This window comes from Solea solea, chromosome 3, assembly GCF_958295425.1.
Source record: "Solea solea chromosome 3, fSolSol10.1, whole genome shotgun sequence".
NCBI lineage: Eukaryota > Metazoa > Chordata > Actinopteri > Pleuronectiformes > Soleidae > Solea > Solea solea.
The window spans coordinates 9,872,993-9,900,310 of NC_081136.1; the positions used below are offsets into that span (position 1 = coordinate 9,872,993).

The 27,318-nt window shown below is 39.7% G+C and overlaps 1 protein-coding gene across 1 annotated transcript in view; it reads left to right on the forward strand.

Moving 5' to 3' along the window:
* Positions 1–410: 410 nt before the first annotated feature.
* The window catches only part of dnah2 (dynein, axonemal, heavy chain 2), a 46,147-nt gene continuing 19,239 nt past the window's right edge, over positions 411–27,318 (forward strand). The window contains exons 1-55 of the mRNA XM_058626253.1: positions 411–509; positions 1,019–1,105; positions 1,207–1,371; positions 1,530–1,764; positions 2,507–2,617; positions 2,732–2,970; positions 3,409–3,600; positions 4,252–4,409; positions 4,650–4,737; positions 5,081–5,286; positions 5,514–5,643; positions 5,865–6,062; positions 6,154–6,368; positions 6,566–6,712; positions 6,821–6,977; positions 7,333–7,442; positions 7,859–7,988; positions 8,148–8,336; positions 8,453–8,597; positions 8,759–8,951; positions 9,239–9,439; positions 9,646–9,802; positions 10,245–10,419; positions 10,962–11,125; positions 11,413–11,574; positions 11,927–12,030; positions 12,417–12,573; positions 13,000–13,082; positions 13,577–13,757; positions 13,901–14,039; positions 14,611–14,828; positions 15,052–15,144; positions 15,290–15,415; positions 15,563–15,673; positions 15,752–15,940; positions 16,676–16,779; positions 16,886–17,075; positions 17,332–17,512; positions 17,698–17,825; positions 18,141–18,293; positions 18,771–18,896; positions 20,178–20,396; positions 21,041–21,158; positions 21,331–21,467; positions 21,818–21,955; positions 22,258–22,416; positions 22,595–22,747; positions 22,991–23,082; positions 23,221–23,416; positions 23,977–24,201; positions 25,411–25,515; positions 25,706–25,894; positions 26,195–26,280; positions 26,396–26,526; positions 26,693–26,842. Of these exons, the coding sequence (XP_058482236.1) occupies positions 1,073–1,105; positions 1,207–1,371; positions 1,530–1,764; positions 2,507–2,617; positions 2,732–2,970; positions 3,409–3,600; positions 4,252–4,409; positions 4,650–4,737; positions 5,081–5,286; positions 5,514–5,643; positions 5,865–6,062; positions 6,154–6,368; positions 6,566–6,712; positions 6,821–6,977; positions 7,333–7,442; positions 7,859–7,988; positions 8,148–8,336; positions 8,453–8,597; positions 8,759–8,951; positions 9,239–9,439; positions 9,646–9,802; positions 10,245–10,419; positions 10,962–11,125; positions 11,413–11,574; positions 11,927–12,030; positions 12,417–12,573; positions 13,000–13,082; positions 13,577–13,757; positions 13,901–14,039; positions 14,611–14,828; positions 15,052–15,144; positions 15,290–15,415; positions 15,563–15,673; positions 15,752–15,940; positions 16,676–16,779; positions 16,886–17,075; positions 17,332–17,512; positions 17,698–17,825; positions 18,141–18,293; positions 18,771–18,896; positions 20,178–20,396; positions 21,041–21,158; positions 21,331–21,467; positions 21,818–21,955; positions 22,258–22,416; positions 22,595–22,747; positions 22,991–23,082; positions 23,221–23,416; positions 23,977–24,201; positions 25,411–25,515; positions 25,706–25,894; positions 26,195–26,280; positions 26,396–26,526; positions 26,693–26,842 (8,281 nt within the window). The 5' untranslated portion in view covers positions 411–509; positions 1,019–1,072. The remainder of the gene's footprint in view (positions 510–1,018; positions 1,106–1,206; positions 1,372–1,529; positions 1,765–2,506; positions 2,618–2,731; positions 2,971–3,408; positions 3,601–4,251; positions 4,410–4,649; positions 4,738–5,080; positions 5,287–5,513; positions 5,644–5,864; positions 6,063–6,153; positions 6,369–6,565; positions 6,713–6,820; positions 6,978–7,332; positions 7,443–7,858; positions 7,989–8,147; positions 8,337–8,452; positions 8,598–8,758; positions 8,952–9,238; positions 9,440–9,645; positions 9,803–10,244; positions 10,420–10,961; positions 11,126–11,412; positions 11,575–11,926; positions 12,031–12,416; positions 12,574–12,999; positions 13,083–13,576; positions 13,758–13,900; positions 14,040–14,610; positions 14,829–15,051; positions 15,145–15,289; positions 15,416–15,562; positions 15,674–15,751; positions 15,941–16,675; positions 16,780–16,885; positions 17,076–17,331; positions 17,513–17,697; positions 17,826–18,140; positions 18,294–18,770; positions 18,897–20,177; positions 20,397–21,040; positions 21,159–21,330; positions 21,468–21,817; positions 21,956–22,257; positions 22,417–22,594; positions 22,748–22,990; positions 23,083–23,220; positions 23,417–23,976; positions 24,202–25,410; positions 25,516–25,705; positions 25,895–26,194; positions 26,281–26,395; positions 26,527–26,692; positions 26,843–27,318) is intronic.

Genomic DNA, 27,318 nt, shown 5'->3' on the forward strand with positions numbered 1-27,318 from the left:
TACTGTAATAACTTCAGCGTCAACGGACTAGTAAAATACAGTTTTTTTTATCAAAAAACCCGATTTGTGTCTGAAAGTATGATGACTTGTTTGCCTAAAACTAATTGCAGTTCTTTCCTCGTGACTGAAATATTGTTTCTGCCTCAAACTGACTTGATTTCATTGAAGTAAATATAGTAAATATATATATATATAATATACCGCTGAGGCTAATCGCGCTCCCGCGAAAGGCGATCGCACCCACGCGCACGATCACGCGCGGGCACGTGTTGCAGGTGTGTGGTGAGCAGATGTTGCTACAACAATTAAAATGTTGCACGGCTGTCGTAAACCTCCGATACTCACTCAGCTCACGTGCCTATCTCCTGTCTGTTCTGCAGCGTGTCAGGCCCTTCCCCAGTCCGCTGGTTACCCTTAGCAACCAAACGTTTCCATGGAGACGTGCACACTCAACACAAGTTTTGACTACATGGAAGACGCAAGCCATGGGACAGGAAGACGACTGAGAAGTGAGTTACTAACAGCTGCGCGTTGTAAACTAGTCTTGATACGTAAATGGAGTTATTAAGTTACCTTAAATAAGCCAAATGATTTAAGGTAATTTAAAAACTGCATAACTGCACAGACAAAAAGGGCTATTAATATTGTCATGTGTATTCACTGACAAAATATGTCAATGTTTATAGATTGTGTTTGTTTTATGTTGTTCTATACACCTTCTCATGTGTCTTAAAAAATATAACAAAAGTGATAATAATAGCAATAATAATGACATGAAGAAAATGCCTTGATGTTCAAATAAAATGTATTGAATTGACTTAATTCCTGTAAAAGCTTGTGTAGAGAACACAGTCATTATTTTTTCAGGTGGACATTTTGAGCCGTTATAACCACAATACCATGTGAAAATGACTCCTTTGCTTTTAGTGTTGTGGTTCAGTCTGACAGCTAAAAAGTGGACTGTGTTTTAATTGATGTTCCAGTATGTCACAGAGCTTTAGTGTATCTTGTGTGTCAGTCTTTGTGCTTCATCAGAAACGAAGAAATCTTAAAGGTGTAAGAGTTGAAAGACATGGATGAAGAATACTTGAGGACCATTCGCCTGGTAAACCTGGGTCACTGATTACATGTTTTTATTATTGTTTTGTTGTGGTGTGTGCAGACATTACACTAAATACCCACTTTTTTTCATTTTATTCCCGGAAGCTATTTATTCGGTGTGTGGCGATTTCTGGTGTAACAGAGGAGTTTTGGACAAAGGAGAATGAAAGGGCTTTGGATCAATTTATTTTGGACTCTTCCATCACAACTGTTGTGGTCTATAAGGACACCCATGCCAGGCTGCGGGTGGAGTACTCTGTACCTTTACCGGTATGGCATACTTTCCTTTCTATCTATTTGAATTTGTTAGTTTATCATCCAGTTAAGTACATTAACAGAATATAAAAGAAAATGTACTTTATTATTATAATTTATTTTACTTTTCTTTTTTTTTCTCCTCTCCACAACACCAATCAATAATTTTACAGGGACAGACGGTGGAGCAGCTGTCCTATTTTAACCGCATGCCAGGAGCCATAATAACAGCAGAGATGTTTGACACGACCGTACAGTTTGGCACAATGCGATGTGACCCCACCCAGAGACTGCTTCAAGACATGACCTGTTTACATGCTCCCCCGGTCGCCCTCAGCTCTTACAGAGAAAAGAGCATCAAGCACAACTACACCAACCACATGCACAGCTACCTCGCCAGCCTCACAGGTGGGTGAAGTGTACCTTGGAGGAAAGACTCAGAAAATCAATGGATACAAATTCTTTGGTCTTTACTGGGAGATTTAGTCTAGTTAAAAGTACTCTTGTTCTGTTCATTAGATATTATTTTTGTGATATCAGTCAGCCTTGAGCCATAAATGTAGTTTACCAGCTACTGTGCTGCATAAAGGACAACTGGCTATTTAGGACACTTGTTTTTGGTCTGTTTAAGAAGACAAATTTACAGTATTACTGAAAAAAATCCTCTTATTTCCTTAAAAATCATTAGCAATGTTTTCAAATGTATGTCTGTACTTGATATATTGTGGATTTTAAGACTCCATATCAGAAGTTTTACTTCAGTAACAGTAAAACTTCTGCCCCTCTTTGACTCCAAATAGAGGAGAAGTTTATTTTTCAAAGCCCCAGTACACAGGTTTCACTCAATGTCACGATGATGTCACATGCACACTCAGCCCCGCTAGTCTACATGCCGATGTGTCCTTGGGCAAGACACTTAACCCCACGTTGCTCCTGATGGCTGTGCCGGCAGCGTGTGAATGGATATGAAAGATGAGTGATAGAAAATGCACTGCACATACATGTTCTGTATGAAAGTGTGAGTTGAATGGGTAAAGGGCAAAACTGTAGTGTGAAGCAGCTTTGAGTTGTCATCAAGACTAGAAAAGTGCTATATAAATACAGACCATTTACCATTTACACTCACTATGTATAATTTCAATTTTGCTAGATGATGTGTATAGGAAGGTTGGAACTACAGTCCTTTACATCCCACTGGAAGGCCTCCAGTGCAACCCTGAGGAGGCCAGCAAGGACAAGGAGCTGGTACAAAGAATGGAGTGTAAGCATGAGGAGCTTTGTGTTTTCACTCCTTCCTTCCTTCCTTGCTTCCTTCATTCATCCATCCCTATATCTATTTCGGATTTTGGGCACTCACTTATTCTGACTGTTTTAGCTGTCGTCATCTTCTGGACAGACCAGATAAAGGAAGTACTGCATGGGCAAGAAATAATGAAGGTGTGGGACAGCTGTGGTCCACTGCAGGAGATAGCCTTCTGGAAGAGTCGCTGTGTCAAGCTGTCGGACATAATGCAGCAGCTGCAGAAACCTGGGGTCAAACACATCAGAAACATCCTGCAGCTCTCCAAGTCTCTGTATGTGACACGCTTCCACAAACTGTCCATGGAAATACAGGTAAGGAAAGTCTGCAAATCTCTAGTCCAAAATGTTCTCTTACTCTAAGATGCTGTATAGTGATGCACCAATTATGAAAATCTGGACGCATACTGATAACAATGTTTCTTTTGTTTGTTTTATTCTGTGGCACAAATAAGTCATAAAACTTGAAATTCATACTGTCACACTATCTCTGAATAATCACAATTTTAATAATACAATGTACATTATAACCTTTAATACTATCTTTATAATGTTATGTTATAATGTTATAATAATAATAATATTATAAAGATATAAAGACAGCAATATTATTGTTGTATGACATTGTAATTCCAGGTGCCAAACATGCTTTGAAGAGGAATAACTAAATTCTCAATCTTTGGTTAATATAACCAAGGTGATGATGATAAGTAACCTAATTTCTCATATATATCTATCTATATATGTCGTCAGGATTGCTCTTTGCAGGCCCAGTCAAACCTATCCTTCCTGTCCATATTGAAGGAGCCTTGTGAAGAGCTGACCAAGCTGAAGCCCAGCGAAGTTGCTCCAAAACTGCAACACATCATCAGTCTCATTCGCATCATCTGGGTCAACTCCAGCCACTACAACACGAGTGAGAAGATCACTGGTCTGTTTAGCAAGGTACCTGGTTTTTACACCATCACAGCTCTATTTGTTACATGCACCCATACATTACTGTCAAAATGTTAAATACACCGTATGTACGTATGTACACAAATGAATGGATGTGCTACTTCTGTTCTGACCGACGATCAGAGCATGACTACACAATGTTTCCCCTCTCATATTACTTTCCACTTTTCCACCCTGTTTGCCTAAATGTTCATATTTTCTCTAAATTCTAAAACTGACACTGCTTATTTAACCACTCGTATAATGTAGATTACTGTGGATCAGAATGTTGTCGCTGTTTCCTGGCAGCTGACAGAAGAATTTAAGATTAACGGTCCAGTGTGTAAGAATTAGTGACATCTAATAGTGAAACTACAGGTTGTGACAAATGATGGACTCGCGTACCAGAAAGTGTGTAGTTCTTCTACTAGTTCAGGCTGGTGTAGAAACATGCACGATGAAAGTATAAAAGTACATAAAAAGGGCTTCTTCTATCAAATCGCTTTGTAAAATGCAGGCTCAAAACTCATAAAACCACATTTTATATAAATATAATTTTGTAGATAATATGTAAAATCTAAATTTTACCTCATAATTTACCTCTGTAATGTTTCATTTTGTTGTCTGTTTTGTTTTTCTGTTGTTTCATCTGCGTTGCAGATGAGTAATGAGATCATACGTCTGTGCTGCCAAAGCATCTCTGTGGACAGAATCTTTGAGGGATATGTGTTATCCAGCAAACAAAACCTCAGTAGCTGCATCCAGTGCTGCCAGTCCTGGAAGGAAATATACCTGCACACCTCACAGACCCATAACAAGTAGGAGACTAAATCTCGTCAGTGTCATTATTTGTGGTCAGTGTAAAAAGAAGTGGACCCTTACAGAGTAATAACAAACAGAATAGCTTTGTCTTGAAATTACATTTGAGCTACTTAAAGTTATGTTGTGAATATTTAATGGCTGTGAACTTTTACTTCCCTGAGAACATGTTTGTGTCCTCATAGCTGTGTCTGTCTATTCCTTTTCTTTTCTATCCCCTGCTCCCCTTTTGTTTTGAGGTTTTCTTCAAAAGGCTGGGACCTGGATCACGCCAGCTTTTTTGCGATGGTTGATGCTTTCATTCAGAGGTTTAAAGAACTGCTTGAGGTAGAGTTTTCAGACCGGCTTATCAGTGATTTCACAACCAACTTGTGCAAAAGAACAGTTCCAAAACGATGCAATCATTAGAGAATGCACGAAAGGTTTGCAAATGAACTGTGAATAGGAAATGATTACATTATGATGTAATCCCAGAAATTGATCTGAATTCCATTTCATTTGAAAACAAAGATTCTAAGCCGTGTGATTTCGGGGATTGAATTGGCACTGGGGGAAACTGAGCATCGTTGGCTCTTCCTCTAGTATTCCGCCTTCAGAAGGATTCTAGTTTTTGATACAGTACGTTTTGTTTGCTAATTGGAACACATTACTTTCCTTCCGTGTCTCTCAGGTATGTGACAGCCAACATCAGTTTGCCCGCTGGGAGGATGGTCAGCAGAGACCCTTGCCGTGCTTCAGTGGTTGCCAGGAACCTGAATTCACCAGGTCCCTCCTGGACATAGAGAGCAATTTCAGCTGTGGCCTACAGAACCTGCGCTCTGTTGACAATGGCATCCTCGATGTCCAGAACCCTGCGTGGTGTAGTGAGTTTATCAGGTACGTCTACTGCTCTGGAAAACACATTCAAACTAAGACTTGGTAAAATGGAATAAAGTAGCAGCCCATTGTAACACCACTGATTATTTTATGTTATGTAAGGGGTAAAAACAAGCTTACAAAACTGATCAACTCTGGGTGTTTGTATTTTTGTGGCATGCTTGTTTTAATGTTCTGTGTCTGTGTTCATCATTCATGTGCTTATGTGTTCTCATTTGTTCATGCAGGTTTAATGCACTGATAAAGGAACTGGAAATGAGGATGCAGAACCTGATCAATTCAGTCTTTAAGACGGTCAAAACTGTGGAGGAAGGAGTTCGGCTTTTGGACATTTTTAGGCCTATGTCTACGCAGGAGGTGTGTCTCACACACAAACATTTACTTCTTCATTAGCTTTAACACACCTTACTAAAATTACATTTCTTCCTTCCATAGTATGCCATTATAATTTGCCTCAGAAAAATAATTATGTATAAAATATACATCATTATTATTATGTATATTTAATATGAAACTTACTACTTTCATTTTTCACTTGTCTTTGACCCTTAAACATCTGCTCATTGTCTTTCATCCAGTCTTCTCAATCACGCGTTTTTAAGAGCACCACTGATGAGAAGGTAGAAGAAGTTTACAACATCTTTAATACCGAACTGAAATTGGTCAACAACGAGCTGAACCAGAGGACAAGGTATTCTCTGGACCATATGCCCCAGTTAGCAGGACATGCCCACTGGGTGATGGCACTCCGACAACGCATTGAAAGACCCATGGAGGTGAATCCATCAGATCACAACATATTCAGAATGACTACAACCCTCCTTCTAGATCTCATTACTGATCCTTTGTTTAATGGTTTCTCTGCAGGTGCTTCAGAAAGCCCACTTCCTGCCTGAGTCATACATCCGCAAGCAGGTCCTTCTCAGTTACAGCCAGGTGGTCCAGGTTTTGGATGAGAGGCTGAGGAAGAACTTCAGTGAGTGGAACCACAAACTGGATGGCCAGTACCTCAAGAGACTGGAGCAGCCAATCATGGTGCGCTGCAGGGACAATCCTGCCAAGCTGGACATTAACTTTGACAAGTGGGTCACACAAACTCAACTAACAAACAACAATAAATTATAATTACTTAGACACAGAGGTGTGCTCTTAAAAGTATATTCCAGTCAACATTTAATAAGACTAACACAAAGACACAGTTTAAATGATACATACATACTGTACATGTGCTTGTTAGTTACATTATTTTGTGCTTTTTTTGTGTGTTTTCCTCACATAGTAACATGTTGAACCTGTTCTCTGAGATCCAGTACTGGGATCGACTCAAGTTTGAGGTCCCACAGTGTGTGGTTGACATTTACCAAGACAGGGAAGAATTCAGAGCTCTGCGGGAGAAATCACTGCTGCTGGTCCGAAGCTACAACAGGTCTGACACATGCAAGCACGGAGGAGGGTGATGTCAATATCTGGGGTCAGCTGCATTGTGTTGGAGTCTGAAATTATTATAATAATCTTGCTGTGCATCTTTGTGTAGAATCTTCGAAATGCTGTCTCCTGATGAGCTGGGTCTGTTTCGGGAGAAAATACGTTTGTTGGATAAGAAGATTCAGCCTGGACTGACCAAGCTCCTGTGGTTGTCAAAGGGACCGTCAAACCTCTTTGTCCGTGACTGTCTCCTGCATGTTGACAAGGTTTTAACACACAGTTCACCACTAATTTGTCGCAAGACTGAGCTGCTTTCCAGACATTTTAGGACTCTTGGTGACAAACCTATCAACCTTTTTGGACAAGTTCTTAATTTTATTAGAGGATAGGATTCAGTAGACACAATAAACATCATCAATATGCTAATTTGTGAATTTGATCAAGTGACATTTTGGCAGTTTTTCAGCAGCATCCTTCTCAATTTATACTGGCAGCAGTGATATTTTAGGTTAGAGAAGAAAAGGACAGGAGTTGTTCAAAGCAATCTGACTTGCTATAAAGCCAGTTAGACCACATCTTAAATCACATCTTCTCTTACTTTCCCTCTTTCTAATTCTCCAGGTCCAGCTAATAGTTGATGGTTTCAAAGTATCCAATCTATCCATTTCCAGCCTCTGTCACCAGATCAGTGAAACTTTGCTGTTTAGACTGGATGGAAAGACTGTGTACAGGTAAAAACGTGACTTCTTCCTCACTGTGAAATACAGTGTGTTGGTCTTCCTCTGAACATTGTTTTAAAGACATTTTTAATCATTTGCTATTTGGTTTGAAACAGAACACAACTTCTCAGTGTTTCTCAGTACTCCTTAGTACTTAAATTAATTAATTAATGAAAGTTTATTCATTTGATCATTCATTTTCCCATGTACTCAGTGGACATTCATGAATTTGCCTTCTTTTAAATCACCATACATACAACATCTAATTTTATTACTAATAGTTCAACGAGAATGTTGGCATCAAATATCACCATTTCCTGACATTGTCTAAAGTGATAAGCTTGGGTTTCATCATAATTAACAATCATAATTGCCATTGATCTAAAGAGATGCACATTGTTTTGCATGTTGGATATTGTTATTCATAGGAATCTGGAGTTTGAGGATGATCTGAAGGTTCAGCAGCAGAGCCAAATCCAAAAAATGCTCTCAGCACACCAGAGTATTGTAGATATCATGACCCGCATCTACATCACTTTCTCTAATGATGGACATGTGGTATGTACTCTGTTTTTACTTGTAACCGTATGTTGTTCTAGAGATTAAACTTCATCTCTTCATTTTGTTACGTGTGCAGCTCAATTTTGTACTGCCTATTGTAATGCCATATGTCATATGTACAGCACTGTATGTCTATTTTTTAACATGGCGTTAAAGGTCCAGGAGCACTGGTTGACTTATACAGAGAAAGTGGACCAAATGGTAGAGGAGGCTCTGAAAAACAACATCAAACAATCCATGAAGATGCTGGCCAGAGCCATCAGCGGAGACAACAAGACGTCACCTAATCCCTTGTTCAGAGTCCTGATAGCACTGCGCCAGGCTCCTCCCCAATCTCAGCCAAAGGTACCGGCAACAATGACTTGTTTTATTTGGGCCACATATGTGTGTGTTTTATTTATGTATATACTGTATTTTATCACATTCACTGGCATGTCATCACAGCATGTGTTTTTTTTCAGGTTGAGTTCTCCCCGACTCTTGGATCACTCACTCAGATGGTGAACATTATGCCTCAGCTCATCAGCACCGTCGCAGAATTTAAACGACTGCCTGAACTTCTCAACTGCAGGCACTCACAGAAGAATCCCATACACATCAATATAGGTTATATAAGTATTTCTTCAAAACAGTTTTGAGGAAATTTTGTTATGCTTGCATAATGACAATAAAGAATCTTGAATCTTGAATCTTCACGTAATTTAACAAGTTTTCCGATTTCTAAGTGGTTATATATTCATGTCTCCATTGTCACCCTGGTCCTTCAGAGCAAGACGAGGAGATAAAGAAGATTCAAGCTGCAATTGCCACAGGTATGACAGCAAATGCCGGTCACCTGCAGGCCTATCTGAAGACTTGGGACAAATACAGGGAAATCTGGGAGATCAACAAGGACTCCTTTATCAAACGCTATCAGAGACTGAACCCACCAGTCACCTCTTTTGATACTGATATACACAGGTACTGTACAATGAAAATTAAATTCAAAATTCTATAGTTTCTCTTTGATACCGTTCTGCAGAAAAACCTTGCAGAGTTAACCATCTGTAGACCCTGCATAGTTTTAACAGTGTCACTTTTCATCTACCGTCTTTCAAATGAATTGTCTTGCTGTGGCAACTCTAAGCCTCTTTCTATTGTTCTTCAGTTCTTTCTTTTGATCATAAGATTCACTTTTAAACTACTATAAAGAACAGAAGTGTGCAGTGCAGACACGTTCACCTCCCTTATCTCTGTTCCACCTCTAGGTACACAGAAAAAGCCAACAGTGTTCAACAGGAAGAGACAGTCTCGAACATTGGGTTTGTCACACTGGACTGTTCACCACTCAAATCAGCCTTGGTTCAGCATTGCAATGAATGGGAAACTAAGTTCACACAGCTGCTTAGCCACATTGCTAGCACCCGCCTTAAAGAACTTCACACCTCCATGCAAACTAATGCCAACAGGTGCGGAAACACACACCACCAATATTCACTGTTCTTATCTAGAAATACATGAAAAAGATGAAACATTAAAACAATAGCTCTGAACTATTCTGACATGTTCAGTCATTGTAAGAAATAGGAAGATGACGGGGAAGAAGATCTAGGAATCGTTGAGATTTTAATGTGCTGTCACCTCTTTATTTTGTTTATTTGTGTGTGCGCTTTAGGTTGAATCAACCTCCCCAGACTCTGGCTGAACTCAGTGAGAGCCTAAGGCTATTGGAGACGCTGCAGGGGGATCGGGCCAAGAGAGAAGCTCAGATTCGTCTCGTTCATGAACAGCTTGCTATCCTTGACAAATATGAAGTCCCAGTTGAACAGGCTGTAAGGACATCGCTCATAAATAATCAAATAAATACACATATACACTGACCATGGTACAGACTGTACATACATACATGTTCAGATTGTGTTATTTATGAGTAAAGGATAAAAAGCTCTGTTTTTACTGTTTGACCGTTCAGTAAAAAAAAAGTGCTTACCCTTGCTCTTGTAATTTATTTATGGAGTAATAAGAAAATAGCTGTCATATATTGTACTAATGTTAACAATAATTAGGTATGGAATAGAACATTTTACATTTGCACACCTAATAAAGACAGGACATGGTGGAAAGACTGTATTTTAAGTAAAAAGTAATAATGGAATTTGTAGGATGTCTGGTGTTTCATTGTCCGAACAAAGTCAAAAGGTTGTTTTAGGTACTGTCTACATGTATAAAAAAAAGCCTAATTTCTCATCATAATGCTTTTCCATTTCCCCTCAGGTGCAGGATTTGCGTGAGGCCATTAACGGGGAGTGGGTGTGGTTTCAGCAGGTCTTGATTGACAGTGACATCGTCCTTCAGAAGCACAAAGAGAAGTTTAGGAATGGCCTCATTATCTCCTCAGAGGAGTTCAAGAAGAAGATCCAGACCATGCAGGAGGAGTTCAGCAGCACAGGTCACACACACACACACACACACACACACACACACTCAGCTTCACCTGTGCTCCTTACATTGTATGTCAGTGCAAAATAAACTTTCTTGAATTATAGCTATATAATGTCTACTAAACTGGCATCTTTCCTTCCTCCTCATTTCCTTGCTTGCTCCCCATCTTGTGTTTTAAGGGTCACTTTCCTGTTGTATGCAATTTTACACAAAAAATAACACTCTCCCTAATATACAGTACTGTATACATTAAGGAAAACAGAATGAGAATTGTTCTATATTTTGGGGAAGTAGTAAATGTATGACAAACAAAGATGCTTGGTCGCATGTCAGTTAAATCTTTAAACCTGTATATTTATAAACGGACATAAAATTGATATTGTACAGGTGTAGATATACCAACCAAAGTGTTTTTGAAGAAATAACATTGGTTAAGTTTGTTCTTTTTGCATTTTTGTGTTACAACACACAGTATAAATAAATGAATGATTGACTATTTGTTTATTACACTTTATCATGTACGTTTACCTCCCTAATGTCAATATCCAGGTCCATTTGACGGTGCGCTGAGCACCGAGTTGGCATTGAGGGAAATAGCAGTGCATCGCAGCCACCTGGAGGCTTTAAAACAGGAAGAGGGCACCACCATTCATGGGCTGGGATTTTTCAAAATAGAACAGCCACCTTCTAAAATCATTCGGGCACTGGAGAAGGTCTGACACTCCACCTAACATACTGCCTGTGTTTTCTTGCTTAACTGTACAGCTGTATAAAATGTAGTTATGATAAACAGGCTCAGCATGTGTGAATGCAGTATTAGAATATTTTTGCCACAGTTTTATGAGTATTTAAGATAGAAGGAATAACATGCAGCAAAGGTTCAAGGCACCATGCATTTGAAAGCGATGTCTTACCAAACATGATACACGATAATCTTGCCAAAGTAATCCAAAAAGCGTGTTGAAGGACATGTTTTTTTCTGTCTGTCTGTATCGTATAGGACATAGACCACCTGCAGCAGGTCTGGGAGATCACACAGGAGTGGAATTCCTGTTGGAACAGGTGGAAGGTCGGTCAGTTTGCTACACTGCAGACAGAGAACATGGAGAGCACTGCACAGGACATGTTCAAAAAACTCCACAAACTCAAGAGAGAACTAAAGGTCAGTTGTACTGCAGTCAGTTTAGCTTCCTGCTACAGGGCGATAGTCATAATACATTCCTTGTCTTTTACGAGTAAATTGACCTTAATTGATCTCCCAAAACAGTACATTTATTCAGTTGTGCACAATCTAGAAAGTGTGTTTTGTCTGAAAGAACATTGACTGTGTTTTAATTGGGCCCAATGTTACGTCCCAGTACTTATGTATTTTTAGTTTAATACCCAGCTTTTTGTATGGCTCTCCCTCGGGATGCACAAAACCTTTAGCCAATATCACTGTCACCTCTAAATCAAACCCCTCAGTCATGTCTGCTTTTGATAGTAGAGAGGACATGTTCTTTATCCGACTGCAGGATAAGGAGTGGGACATCATAGATTTCTCCAAGGACAAGATTGACCAGTTTAGGCGGATCATCCCTCTCATTGCTGACATGAGGAACCCAGCCATGAGAGACAGGTACTGACTGAAACTAAAGTATCTACGCTGTATACAACGTGAACGTGGAACAGTCATAACAGAAACAAACTTCATTTCTAAAAGTTATTCAGAAGATTGGAACTAGATCACATCTGTTATTTCTTGTTATGATTTTGTGTACAAGGCAACATTCAAGGTCAAGTTCCCACAGTATTTTGTCCAACTTTCTGAAGTTCTGCTGATGTCAAAAGTTTCCCCCACAGTCTGTCATCAGTGTGTGCAGCTCCATTCCCAGAGGACAAAAAATCAGAAAAATTGTGATTTTGGGAAGCGTAGATAAACTTGACAGAAATTGACATGGTGATATTCATCTGGAAAGTGAAAAACTAAGACTTACCATGCTTTCAATGCCAACTGTCTTTCAGACACTGGGAGCAGATCTGTGAAGAGCTGAAGTGCTCTTTTGACCCGAACAGTGCTGACTTCACCCTGGAAAAGATTATATCCCTGGGCTTTGACAAGTATGCTGAAAAAATCTCTGAGATCACTGGAGCTGCCAGCAGAGAACTCTCCATTGAACAGGTTTAGTCTCTTCCTCTAGTCAAAGCTGACTATTAGTGGCATTTGTGTAGCTTATTTTGCTGTTCTAACCAGAAAATCACCCAGGAAAATTATACCAAAGTAAAAAAAAAATGCTATAACAGGGCGGTCTCCTTGGTATATTAATGCCCATCGATGCATTTAATTCTTGGCACGTTGTGTAAGTGAAGGACGGCCTGAAAAATCCTGTGATACTGACATGTCAGATCCTTGATTGGAATGTCAGAAAAATTCCTCTGCGGTAGCGTCTAGCTGTGCCACATATAAAATTACTTTCAGATTGATGAAACTACAGCATATTTCCAGTTGGCAGGAGAACTTAAATGCAAGATAAATGTTTCTTGATTGATCTGATCATCCAGAAAATGTATCATGAAAAACATCTCAATGATGTGTTTTATATTTTAGGGTTTGGAGAGCATTACCAAGACTTGGAAGGAAACAGCCTTGGACATAGAGCCTTACAAAGATAAAGGCCACTACCGACTGAGGTGAGAAAGCCAGGCTTCAATTTTGGAAGTTGGAGAAGTTATAAATCTTATATAGCCTCTCCAAGCAGTGGTCATTGATTTTTTGTTTTTATCATGTCTTATTTGTTTCCGTAGCTCAGTACAGCTCAAGACTGCGTCCAGCAGTGTCTCAATCTAGTGTTGTTTGATAAGAACTCCTGTGTAGTATGTCTCCATAGACACACTCAGAATATATGAATGTTGTACAAGTATGAAGTCAGAAAGAGACAGTGAGTGTGTCGGTTTTTTTCACTATACATCTCATATGTAATCTCATTTAACAATTTAACTACAAATTAAAACAGTAAATGAGTGGTGGTCAAATTTAAGTAAACCTTTTTTAAGAACAAGTGAACACAATAATCCTCATGCGACTGTACTGCATTACTTTGAACTAAATTGAACTAATTTTTTTGCTTTGCAAAAATAAGCAATCGTCAACGTCATGTTAAACTCTCTCTTGCCGTCTACCACAGGGGCACAGATGAGGTTTTCCAAGCCCTGGAGGACAACCAGGTTATTCTGTCCACCATGAAGGCTTCTCGCTTTGTCAAAGCCTTTGAGCAGGAGGTGGACTGTTGGGAACGCCGGCTGTCCCAGGTGCTGGAGGTCATTGAGATGATCCTCACGGTGCAACGACAGTGGATTTATCTGGAGGTAAAGGGCAAATTTAAATACTGTGCAATTCGTATATGATAACTTACACTAACGTGTCATGTCTTTTAAATTTGTACTGCTTCATTTTTTGTATCTGTGGTTTCTCTGTCACTCCCCATTTTTCTTGGTTTTCATCCCACTAGAACATTTTCCAGGGGAAGGACATCAGGGAGCAGCTTCCTCGGGAGTGCACAGAGTTTGAAGATGTCAGTTCTAACTGGAAAATCATCATGTGCCGACTTCATAAGGATAACAATGCCTTACAGGGAACGCACCACCCCGGTATGACAGCACATGTCCTCCAAAGAACTGTTATCAAAGCCACACATGGAGTCAGGTTTCCTCTGTTTCCTCAAGCTATGAAAATAGAAAGAATCTTTTGTCTTCAAGGCCTATGTAAGTGTAAAACAGCTGTAGACAGGTAGCTGGTTAGTGTGGTGCTCAGAAGCACCTGGTGATAGAGAATTCTGCTAGGAGTTCACTACACAGCCTTCTGCACACGTCAGGTTTGCTCTTTAAGGAGGGAAAAACTGCTCCCATGAGTGAGATGCCATCTTTTGGTGAAAACAGCAATCTGCACTCTGAATATGTTACAGGCTAGAGAACATACAGTATTTATAAGAAGACAGTACTTTAAATGTACTGTCTCCCAAATTTGGCAAATGTTTTCTTTAATAAAAACAAGTATTTATTATTTAACAGGAATTTGCAAATTGGAGAATCACTGAACATATGTATATAAAATCACACGTAATAAAAATTGAAAGAAGCAGCTCCATTCCAAATGCATAGATGAAAACAATATTGTAAGTATGGTATGGCCTACAGCCAGTGTCTCCTCTTTGCCTTCCAGGATTACCAGAGAAGCTGTCAGAGATGAGTACCAAGCTGGAGGAGATCCAGAAGGCCTTGGACATGTACCTGGAGACCAAGAGGCAGATATTCCCGAGATTCTACTTCCTGTCCAATGATGATGTGCTGGAGATCCTGGGGCAGTCACAGAACCCAAATGCCATGCAGCCATACATGAAGAAGTGTTTTGACAACATCAAGAGCCTCCGTATTGAAAAGGTAGGGAAATTGAAACACCCCTGTTCATAGATATGAGGACAAAAAAAAGATATTTTTGTTTAAACAAGTTTATAAAATTGCCAGGCATATTTTTAATACTATTGGCTAAATTTTACAATACTGTGAGATGAACACTCCAACAGAAGAATGAGTTTGGACATACCAGCATAAACTGCTATCACTGTGTATATAATAATACTGTTTTTAATGTATGTTGTTATAGGTGGGCTTCAGATCCAGTGCCCTCGGGATGTCCTCTGCAGATGGAGAGTATGTCGAGTTCATCCAGCCAGTGCCACTGGACAAACCTGTGGAGGTACAGCAGTGTTTAATGATTATTATTAATGTGAGCATGATGTCAAAAGTGTTCATGATGCTAAATCTGAGTGACATCATGGTGACACTGGTGATAATGAATATAAAAATGAACACATCATTTCTACTGTTTTCCGTGCATATAGGTTTGGCTGTGTGATGTTGAGAAGAGCATGCGTGTCACACTGAAGGATTGTCTGAACAACTGCCTTGTAGCTTTGAAGAGGATGCTTGATCAGAGAGACAAGTGGGTCAAAGACTGGCCTGGACAGGTACACTTACCTCCTTTTAAAAAATATATATATATTCTCTTTTTTTCCACCTGCAGTTGTTTGACAAGCTTTTAACTTGTTTAAAGCTACCAGGTTCTCTACTGGAGGAACCATGTGTTTTTCATATTTTCAAATCTGCTGTTTTAGATGCTGATCACTGCCAGTCAGATCCAGTGGACAAATGATGTCACAAAGTCTCTCATTACTAGCAAGGAGAGAGCTGACAAGTCCTCCCTAAAATCCCTGAAAAAGAAGCAGGTTTGAGTTGACTTTTTCTTCTTTTAAATAAAAACAAGTATTCTCTACAGATCATAGTTAACCATATGTGTTTCTTAGGTCACCATGCTTCAGGGCTATTCAGAAATCATCCGTGGCAACCTGTCCAAAGTTCTTCGCCTCAAGATTGTAGCACTGGTCACAGTGGAGGTTCATGCACGAGACGTCATTGACAAGCTGGCCAAGACAGGCTGCAATGATGTCAATGCCTTTGATTGGCTGAGTCAGCTGCGACTTTACTGGGAGAAGGTACATTCAGAGAGCTAATCAAAAAAGAAAGCTGTAGGGAATATGAAAAGGGGGAAAGGGGGCTGTTTTGCCATACCTAAACTTCAGCAACAATCTTTTAGCTATTCTGTTTTAGCTTCTCTCTGTAGTCTTTACATGTGGTTTGCATCATGCCAGAGCAGGAGCCTCAAACTCAAAATAACCTGGGGGCCAGTGAACTTTTAGTCTTGGTTAGGAGGGTCCGACAGTTGGGGAAAAAAATTATTGTTTTGTCATTAGAAATTAAAATGATATTTTCATAATCCATCACGATGTTTAAAATTTTTAGAATGATATTACACACCATTTCAAAGTAAAAGTTTGTTTTGATTTATGATGCAAATTGAATCTGTAAATAACAAAAACAGACAGAAATAGAATCAAACATAAAATTTAGACAATTGTAATTAAAACACAAGACAAGCTTATATATAATTAAATGCTGAATTCATATTATAAAAAAATATTGATAACTGTTGCTCAGTTTGGGCCAGTTTTCATTATAATTATAAAATAAGTGTAGGGCCGCAGGACATTGACTGGGGGGCTGCATGTAGTTTGAGACCCCTGTGCTAGAGCTAGAAAACCTGCAGAGGACTTGCTTACTGCTCTACATACACTCACATATTTTAAAATTGTACAGCTTTTCTCGCTCCACTGTTCAGTTCGCTGACCAGCTCAGCGACATGAAGTGATTTTTATTTGTTCTCCAAACAGGAGGTGGACGATTGCATAATACGACAGACCAACACTAATTTTAAGTATGGCTACGAGTACCTTGGCAACTCTGGACGTCTCGTCATTACTCCCCTCACTGACAGGTCACACATCAGTTTGTAATTGTTTTATAGTTATTTTGAATATTGACAGCGACTTATCAGACCAATGACAGGGTCAAATGACAGCCAATGTTTGACCCCCATCCAGGTGTTTCATGACCCTGACCACAGCGCTCCATCTCCACCGGGGAGGCTCCCCTAAAGGCCCAGCAGGTACTGGAAAGACAGAGACAATAAAGGACTTAGGCAAAGCCCTCGGCATGTATGTCATTGTAGTCAACTGCTCTGAGGGACTGGACTACAAATCCATGGGACGCATGTACTCGGGCCTGGCACAGGTAGGGAATTCTGATGCTCAAAAAACCAGAGGCAGGATAATCACACTGTAACTTTAAATGAATGTGGTGAAACAAGAGTACCGTATATAGCTGTGTTCTTGGTGTATATATATGTAAAGCATGTTAACTGATTTTACAGTTTTTTTTATGGCACAGCTGTTATACAAGTCAAGATCAAAACATTTTATTTAAACATTTTGAGTGCCTTGTATTTCTCTGTTTAATTTTACATGTAAATTTGTTTTTATTAAAACAGACAGGAGCGTGGGGCTGCTTTGATGAGTTTAACCGTATAAACATTGAGGTGTTGTCGGTGGTGGCCCAGCAGATCCTCTCCATCCTCTCCGCCCTCTCAGCCAGCCAGTCCAAGTTCCATTTTGATGGACAGCACATTAATCTGGTCTGGTCTTGCGGCATCTTTATCACCATGAATCCTGGTAAGCCACTGCTACTGTCTGTATGCAAATATCTGGGTATGACAGAGAGAGAGAGAGACAACTGTGTTACATTGGCAATAACACATTTTAATCGGATGTTTTGATATTTTCATGTGATGAAAACCTGTCACCATTTGGTTCTGAGCGTTTTTAACTAAAATATTTAATTTCCTTTTATTCCCTAGGTTACGCTGGTCGTACTGAGCTTCCAGACAACCTCAAGTCCATGTTCAGACCGATCTCCATGGTGGTGCCAGACTCTACTTTAATTGCTGAAATCATACTTTTTGGAGAGGGCTTCAACAACTGCAAGGTATGACCACTTAACAAATGGTTATCATGTTATAAATGAGCTGGATGTTTGGTTTACATTTTCCTTCAGGATGGTTATTTTCTTTTTGGAAACAAAGTTATATCTGTGCTTGAAATAATGTGGTTCTATGTATTTCTCTGCAGCACAGTTTGACACACAAAACTATCGCACTGCCCTGCAAGTGATCCTGACTTTACACTGCACTTAATTTATCCCATTTAAGCTTACGTTCATCTTCCTTCCCCTGTCCATCTACTTTGCTTCTTTCTTTTTTGTCTCTACCTTTATTGTTGCTTTGCATCTTTGTTTTTATAGCTCCTGGCCAAGAAGGTGTTCACCTTGTACTCCCTTGCCATGCAGCAGTTGTCTAAACAGGACCACTATGATTTTGGCCTGCGCGCCCTCACTTCCCTGCTTCGTTATGCTGGAAGGAAGCGCCGGGCTTGCCCCAATGTTCCGGATGAAGAAGTAGGTCTTTCTTTGTCTCTCCCCTTTTCTCTATCTATATATTGTCTTGTACAACAAAATAAATGTCAATTGTAGTAATTACTCAACTCTTTTATTCTGTTTTCATGAACACTGAAACAGATTGTATTTCCTTTAATCATCCACCTCTATATCACCACTTTCTAAAATGATTCTAGTTTGCATGATGCGAACATAAGTGTTCAACATTAGTTCGAATCAGTGAAATTTAGTGAGATTTCTAGATTTTCTCAGTCTGTTTGTTTCCCTCTACTGCAACCCAGCAAGAACCTACACATGGAATTGAAGACTGAAAACAGTAACCTTCATGGGAATAGCAGACAGCTGCTGTGATGCATGTACTAGATTTTTTAACTGAACTATTTCTACAAACAAACCTTCATTTTTAAATGAGCTCCTCTCTAAAACTCAGTGGTATCATGAGTGACTCACTATGTGTCTATGTCTCTCTATCCTCAGGTCCTGTTGATGGCTATGAAGGACATGAACATTGCAAAGTTGACCTCTTCTGACCTGCCGCTGTTTAATGGGATCATCCAGGACTTGTTCCCCTCTGTGGAAGCGCCCAATACAGATTATGGCACGGTAAGTAGGTCATTAACCTTCCCTTTTCCTTATTTGCCTGAATTGTTATTCCTTATTAAAGCAAGTAGATGCAAATCCAAGAACCACTGAGGTTATTCTGGGAGCTCCTATTTGTTATGAAATACTTTCATGAATTGCTCATATCAATATAGAGACTTGAACTCTCTGCTGTAACTGCAGCTTCTGTGTATCGGTGATCGGTTACAGTATATAGCACTTGACCTTTGTGTATACAGCCAATTTAAATGCACAATGTGGTCTCATCATTGACTCCTCATGAAAATGTTTACTGACATTATTAATGAACAGAGAAGAATGCTTATATTCCTACAGACTTATATTCAAATAGCTTTTTTACAAGCTACGTTATCACCCCCTGGTGGTCATTCAGTAAATTGTTAGTTCCTTCTTAGACTCATCCTGCAAATCGGAAGACGACTGCACATCCACTTTTTATACAGACAAACCAGCAGTGTGGCAGTAGCTAGCAACGCTTGTAAACACACAAAGCAGTCCAATCCTCGATCTTCATTCATATTGAGTGAAGACAAGACCAACAACATTGTGTTCATGAGTGAACACAATGTTGTGTAAAGCCATATCTTCCACACGTCTTGCAACCATTGCAACCCTGTCCAGTCAAAGACGGACAGAGTCCAGTCCACCTACTGGACTCTGTCCGGTAGTGTGTGTAATGCAGCTGTGAGGGTGTTTTTGGTCTAACTGATGTCGCTTCTATTAATGAATTCTCAGCCATCTGCTCTGACACGTCGGGTAGAGACGTCTTTCCTCTGTGTGTGTATGTAGGCTGTGGGAGTGTTCAGCTGTTCTCGCTGTAAGGTTCAATTCTTCCTGCCTGACTCATTGTCAATCATCTATCTTTCTGTCTTATTCTCACTTTTTATACCTCAGTCAACATCTGTGTACCTCCAGATAGAGTAGGAAAAATACACATTTTTTGGCAGCTTGCATTAAAACAGCATCAGTTCTCCCTTTTTCTATGGTTTACAAATCTTTTCTGTGGATTCAGGCTGTTTCTGTAGTCTGTCCCATAACAGTGATGATGTAGAGAGGCTCTATGGGAGCCTGACCATCTGCTGGAGGCGATATTCTGCTGCAGAATGAGTCACATATTAATGAGAAGCAAATGAGATGTGTCCCGGGTGCTTCTGATAGATATGAGTGACAACACCTTTACTCTTTAAGACTTTTTAAAATCCCACTGTATATATATTTGACTTTTGAATGACCCTGGTACATTATGTTCACGTTTTGATGCAGTTGAAGGAGGCCATAGAGGCGGAGCTTCGTCTTAGCGGTTTGCAGGTGACTCCTTTCACCGTGACCAAAGTCATTCAACTTTATGAGACCAAGAACTCCCGACACTCCTCCATGCTGGTGGGCAAGACAGGCAGCGCCAAGACTGTTACGTGGAGGACGTTGCAGAGTGCCCTCACTGCTCTGCACCACAAGGGAGTGCCTGGCTTCCAGCCAGTCCAGGTGGGTATGAATGGAAAATAATACACTATAAATTACTGGCTATTACTTCTACTTTATTCAAAAGGAGCAGGGTATAATAATGAGAATTCTAGGTCCAAATTTCCAATTAGAAAATCACGAGCAAATCATTGTATTAAGAAACAAATGAGCAAGACTGTTGTTAATAAAATTTCTGGGTAGCAGGCTCAGGTATCTCAAATACCAGAGACAAAGACTTACAGTCAATATTTGGTGAACATGTAAACATTCTATCAGCACCCTTTTTTCAAAAGACTTCTTTTAATGAGTCATTAGTTCAACATTTTCTTACCTGGCTCTTTTGGTTTTCTTCCTCCCGATCTTTGCATGTGGATTTCTTGCATCTTTCCATGCCCTTAGTTTGTATTATTTGTCTCTCTGATTCTCTGTTGCCTGAGAATCTGCTTTTTTATGATTTGGCTCGACCCACAAAACATGTTGAATCTTCCTTTGATTTAGTTTCACCATGTGATTTGTTTGTGTTGTTTGTTCTTTTTCATCCATTTTCCATGTGTTAATATCATTTGTAGCTCAGTACTTTTTTTTTTATATTGTTTGTATATCTGTCCTTAAAATACACCTTGTTTCATGGATTTCATTGTCTTCTCTTTCCTGTGGAACAACAGGATTATCCTCTGAACCCAAAGGCAATGAGTCTGGGAGAACTGTACGGAGAAAATGACCTCTCCACCAACGAGTGGTCTGATGGAGTGCTGTCATCACTCATGAGATCAGCCTGTGCAGGTACTGACACTAAAACAACATTGACTGTTTGCCTGCAGCAGTAGTGCAGCAATGAATGAACGAAAAAGCCTTTGTCTGGAGCATGACTGATGGATCATCTGAACATAACCACTATATAGATAATTCACCTTATTTCTTCTATTGCGTGTTGCATCTTGTCTCTTTCCTTCAGATGAGAAACCAGATGAGAAGTGGATTGTGTTTGATGGGCCAGTTGACACATTGTGGATAGAGAGTATGAACTCCGTTATGGATGACAACAAGGTGCTCACACTCATCAATGGCGAGAGAATCGCAATGCCTGAACAGGTGAGGAGTGGAAGGTGGAATCCTGTTTTTGTTTGTGTGCGTGTGTCCATTGAAAAGCCTTCAAATTTAGAACCAAGTACACAATGTGTGAATGATCACAGTTGAATTCATATATTTTCAAACAGACACATCTAGGCATTGCCAAGTTTCACCACTGCACTGTTCTGCTTTTAGTCTCGAAAATTGGAGCACATAGAGTTTAATTAAAAGAGCAAACCTCTTTTGGATTTGATCATTTGGATAAAATGAAATGGAAGAAAAGTGTTAGCTCTGCTAAACAACTAAAAATGTTTGTAGTTAATGACATATACAGTGAAATTATCATGACATGTCAATCCTTTTTGTCACAGGTGTCTCTGCTGTTTGAAGTGGAACACCTGGCAATGGCCTCTCCTGCAACAGTATCTCGCTGTGGGATGGTCTACAATGATTACTCTGACCTGGGCTGGAAGCCTTTTGTTCAGTCCTGGCTGGACAAACGGCACAAGGTATGTTGTCACTGCAACTTTATATAGTCCTCCTTGTGCCCTGTTTTCCTGCAGACCTAGAAAAATAAGATTTTAGAAGATTGGAGGAAGTTTGTCAAGATAAACTTTTGCTAAATTTGCACAAAAAAATTGTTGATTATTCCAATTTGTCTTTTCCATTGGATATTTTGCTCCATTTTGTGTCTTCACTCTCAATGGAAAAAGTTGCCCATTATATTTTTGCTAATTCTGGCCATTTTATTCCCTTTTTATTTTGTTCCCTTTCCCTCCATTGTACTTTGTGTTGCTCCATGTCTCCACAGGCAGAGGTTGACCATTTAAAGCATATGTTTGAGAAATATATGGAGAGCACACTTAACTTTAAGAAGAATAACTGTAAGGAGCCGATCCCCGTCACTGAGCTGAATGGAGTCACCGCTCTCTGCCGCCTCTATGATTCCCTGGCCACATCCAGCAATGGGGTATGCAAAGGAAATGTGGTGTGGCTGTGGAAGTATGGTTATCTTCTTAAGACTTGTAACTAACATTTATCCAACTCCACTCTACTGATGTGAACGAAAGCTTAGTTTTTAAACAATAGATTATAATTATTGCTTCAGCGTTTCCGGTGTGAAAAACCTTTTAATTGTTTTTCACCAGGTGAACATTTCAGACACAGAAGACATGGGTAGAATGGTGGAGCTCTGGTTCATATTCAGCCTCATTTGGTCTGTCTGTGCTTCTGTTGACGAAGATGGACGCAAGAAGATGGACAAATTCCTGCGAGAGATGGATGGCACCTTCCCTATCAAGGTCCTCTTCCAAACAGAGTTTTGGTTTGCATGTGACAGGTTAAAGAGATCAGGCTGTGCCCACTCATATTCCATTAGAGAAACACAAAGCCTTGGTTTTCTAGTCATACACTATATCAGCCATTGCAGGCTGGTTTGTTTGGATTGACACAAGCATTTTAAATACCATTATACTGATATTACTAGAAACTGAATGAATGTGTCAGCAATTTACTCTGAATCTTTGATGTGTAATCTTTTTCAGGACACTGTTTATGAGTATTCTGTGGACACAAAAAACAAGACCTGGGCTTCCTTTGAAGATAAGCTGCCAAAAGATTGGCGTTACAATTCCAGGTATGAAACTAGATGGTTTTATGTTGCTCAATTTAGCTGATGACTTTACAGGTTAATTTACTTTTACCATTTAAATTACTACCTTACTAATAACATCTACAATATGTCTTTTGTCTCCACCTCTGTCCTCTCCTGCAGCGCTCCATTCTATAAGATAATGGTTCCTACAGTGGACACAGTGCGCTACAATTTCCTAGTCAAGGCTCTGGTTTTGGGTCAGTACCCAGTGCTACTCACTGGACCAGTGGGTACTGGTAAAACCTCAGTGGCTCAGAGTGTCTTGCACGGTTTGGATAACAAGTGGATTGCCCTTACTGTCAACATGTCCTCACAGGTGGGTGCTTTAGGCATTGTTTTGTTCCTCTATCACTGTAGAAAGCAGTTTGCTCGCAAATGCACCATTTTTTCTAGCTTCCAGTTCATGATTAATACTGGGATGACGGTAGGTTTGATGATCATATAGTACAAGTGTTCATTTCAACTCACAGATGAACAGTTCAGAATTTGGTGGTTGAAGGTTAAATGTCCATGTCCCTGTACAAAACATGTGTGATCTTATGAATGTAGTGCCTCAGCAAAACATTACAGAATTTCTGTCTCATTTTGACGCAAACTGAACTGGGTTTAACGGAATTAGATAGATTTAGTTGGCCCTTTGCTTCGACTTTGTGATCAGCAGAAACAATCTTCGTCAAGATTACTTGGTCCCACAAAACCCATTTATTTCATCTTTTGTCGACATGTATATGGACAGGTCAGTATTGTTTTCAGAGGAGAACGGTATTACTGAAACATCACTATTTATGTTTCAGAGGGCGTCTGTATGACAAGGTGCATTTGTAAATACTCAACTTGAAGGAGGGTCTCTGTCTCTCTGTTTCCACCACAATGCAGACCAGCTCTAACAACATCCAGGCCATCATGGAGAGTCGAATCGAGAAGAGGACCAAAGGTGTGTTTGTGCCAGCAGGTGGAAAGCGTCTGCTTTGTTTCCTAGATGACCTCAACATGCCAGCACATGACCTTTTTGGCTCGCAGCCACCGCTGGAGCTGCTGCGCCTTTGGATTGACTGTGGCTTCTGGTACGACCACCAGAAACAGACACGAAAGTTTGTCAAGGTGAGACATGGCGCTCATGTTAGTGTAAAATGAGATTTATTTAGTGGATTTATTTTTAGTGGGCAAATTCAAAATGTCAACATGGTTAAATTGATTTTTTTCTATATTGGATGAATCAGGAACTATTTTGGGTGGCACACCCTTGAATTGTAATGTTGTGATTGAGATGGGCGGAGGGATATGGAAAAAGGTGATGAGGTAAGAGCCCACTGTCCAAGTGATAACAGAAAGAATAAAGTGCGTCTTTTTGAGTTTAGGAACACTTCTCTCCTCATTTTTTTCTATGTTCGTGATTTTTGCAGTGTTTTGCTGTGGATTATTAGTTTACTGCCTGTTGAGACGGCGTTTTCCCCCCATCTCTCTACGGTGGACGGCTCCAAGCTAGCTAATGCTAGGCTAGGCTGCTGACTGTCGGTGTAGTGCTGGATTAAAAATAGAGTTGGAGTTGTAATTGGAAAAACAGAGACTACACAATTAATTTGTCACTGCTCTACGTGGATTTTGTGGATTTTCTCGCTACTTCATGTGAGAGTGCTGCTAGTGAACTTGTCTACGTGGAATGGCCGGATGGTAAAGTTTTTAACATGTTTTTTCTGGATGCTGCAGTACTGAAGTGAACTTGAGAGCTCACCGTGGCTGCTTCTGTGCAGTAATCTGAACATTAAATACTATATAATCTTCAGAGTAAATCTTAAGTTTACATATAGTATGTATGTGTATATATATGTATATATATTGATATATATATATATTGATATACACATGTTTGTATATACATATGTGTACATATATTGCCTCTGACAATTGATGGATTTCAAACACCCTCAATCAGGATCAAAAGTTGTTTACTATGATCGATTGAGGACATTTCATTTAAAGAGGTAAGGTAAAGTTAAGAATGTAAGATGAGAGATATTTTATGGATTTATTGTTAGAGGGCCAATTCAAAATGTTGACATGGTTAAATTGATGGGTTTTTTTTAAATGTGGTTCAATGGGAGGATCGGGATCTATTTTTGGTGGCACACCTTGTTTTCAGTTAGGATTTCCCTGTTCCAGTAATGAGAGGAAGAATAAAGTGTGCCTTTCTGAGCCCTGTGGGTTTTTCCTGCTCCCACAGCCCTCTTAACAGAATGTATTGATAATATAATATGCTATTAAATGCCAACAACTCCTGTTGTGTTTGTGTCTGTTTGTTTCCTTTGAAAGGACATGGTCCTGTTGGCTTCCATGGGGCCCCCTGGTGGGGGGAGGACACATATCTCTGATCGCTTACAAAGCAAATTCAACCTCATTAATATGACATTTCCAAATGTAAGTTTCTGTTGAGTAATATATCACAGTAAAAATAGAGACACATTAATCAGCACTTAAATAAAAACATGCAATGTTTATAAATTGTGTAGATTTTATTTTAAAGCCATGCTTTATTTGCATCTTTCCTGCTTCTGTCATCCAAGGATTTACGTTCTTGCTGTTATTTACTAATATCCCCTGTATGCAGGAGTTCCAGATTAGGAGGATCTACAGCACCATGATCAACCAAAAATTGCAGGGTTTTAAAGAGGAGGTGAAGCCCATCGGAAACATTCTGACTCAGGCAACCTTAGAACTGTATTATGCGGTTACAGCTCAATTCCTTCCCACACCTGCTAAGATACACTACCTCTTCAACCTCAGAGATATCTCCAGGGTATGTAAGAAGACACATCCTCTTGATGGGTACGGTTAATAATCAAGTGTCCCAAAAGAACATACAGATGGTGCAATGTGTTTGTATAAAACAGGAGTTTATTCTAGGAAAGCTCTTTACACTTTATGGCCTCACAATGGTCAGTATAACCCATCACTTGTTCACTGACTGTTCTTTTAAATGTTAAGCAAATAACTTAAAATTCCAACTACTAAACATTTTAAATTCTACAGAAATCTGAAAATTAATGTTATTTTATCATGAGTCAATGTTGTTGTTTTTATCCTCCATAATTGCTAGGTGTTTCAGGGTCTGCTAAGAGCTCATCCAGATTTCCATGACACCAAAACCAACATCGCAAGACTTTGGGTCCATGAGTGCTTCAGGTAATATGGCAGCATCATTGTGCATCATTTTCCTTTCCCTGATATTCAGACTTCATCATTTTATTTTGGATATACAAGGTAATATCTGTTGTTTGTGATGTTTTGCTTCTCTCAGGGTTTTTTCAGACCGGCTGGTAGATCACAGTGACATGGAGGCCTTTGTAGCTTTGATGGGGGAGAAATTGGGCTCACTCTTTGACCTCACCTTCCACAGCATGTGTCCCAACAAGCAACCACCCATATTTGGTACATTTATTACTGTGCACACACGCATCCAGTCCAGTGTCACAGTGACATTGCTTTGTGAAGAAAAGAAAAGAAACAGAACTGGCAATGGCTTGTAGTTTAATGTGTTTATTTCTCTCTCTCTCTCTGTGTGTGTGTGTGTGTGTGTGGGGGCGGGGGGTTTAAGGTGACTTCATGAGTGAATCCCATGTGTATGAAGACCTACTGGATTTGAATGATCTTAAGAAGTTTATGGAAACCAAGCTGGAGGACTACAATCTGACACCTGGCGAAGTGCCCATGAGTCTGGTCCTCTTTCGAGATGCCATCGAACACAGTGGGTCTCAATACACAACATCAACATGTTTAAAATGATAATACATTGTGTATAAAATTCCCCTGATAGCTCAACCCACAGTGCCCACTCATCACATTCTGTCCAGTCAATTCGCTTCATTACCACAGTAAAAAATAAGAGGTCCTCATCTGCTGCACTGTGATGGCTTATTTTTTAAGGCACATTTTAAAACTCATTTGAAAAACCTAGCATGAGATGTCTCTAAAAGCCACACTGTAGCTGACTGATAGAAGGCCTCTCAGCACCAGGCTGTGCTTTCTACACACAGCTTTCAGTATGCCACTTTAACACACAACAACTCAAATCAAGAGTAGAATACTTCAACAGAATCCATGGATTAACACTGTACTGTATGTATAGTAAGTTTATATATATGTGTGTGGAGCTGAATCAAGATCTTTGTCAGTGGTAACTTCATTTGATTTATGATATGGGTAATAGTTTTGTGTTTTCTC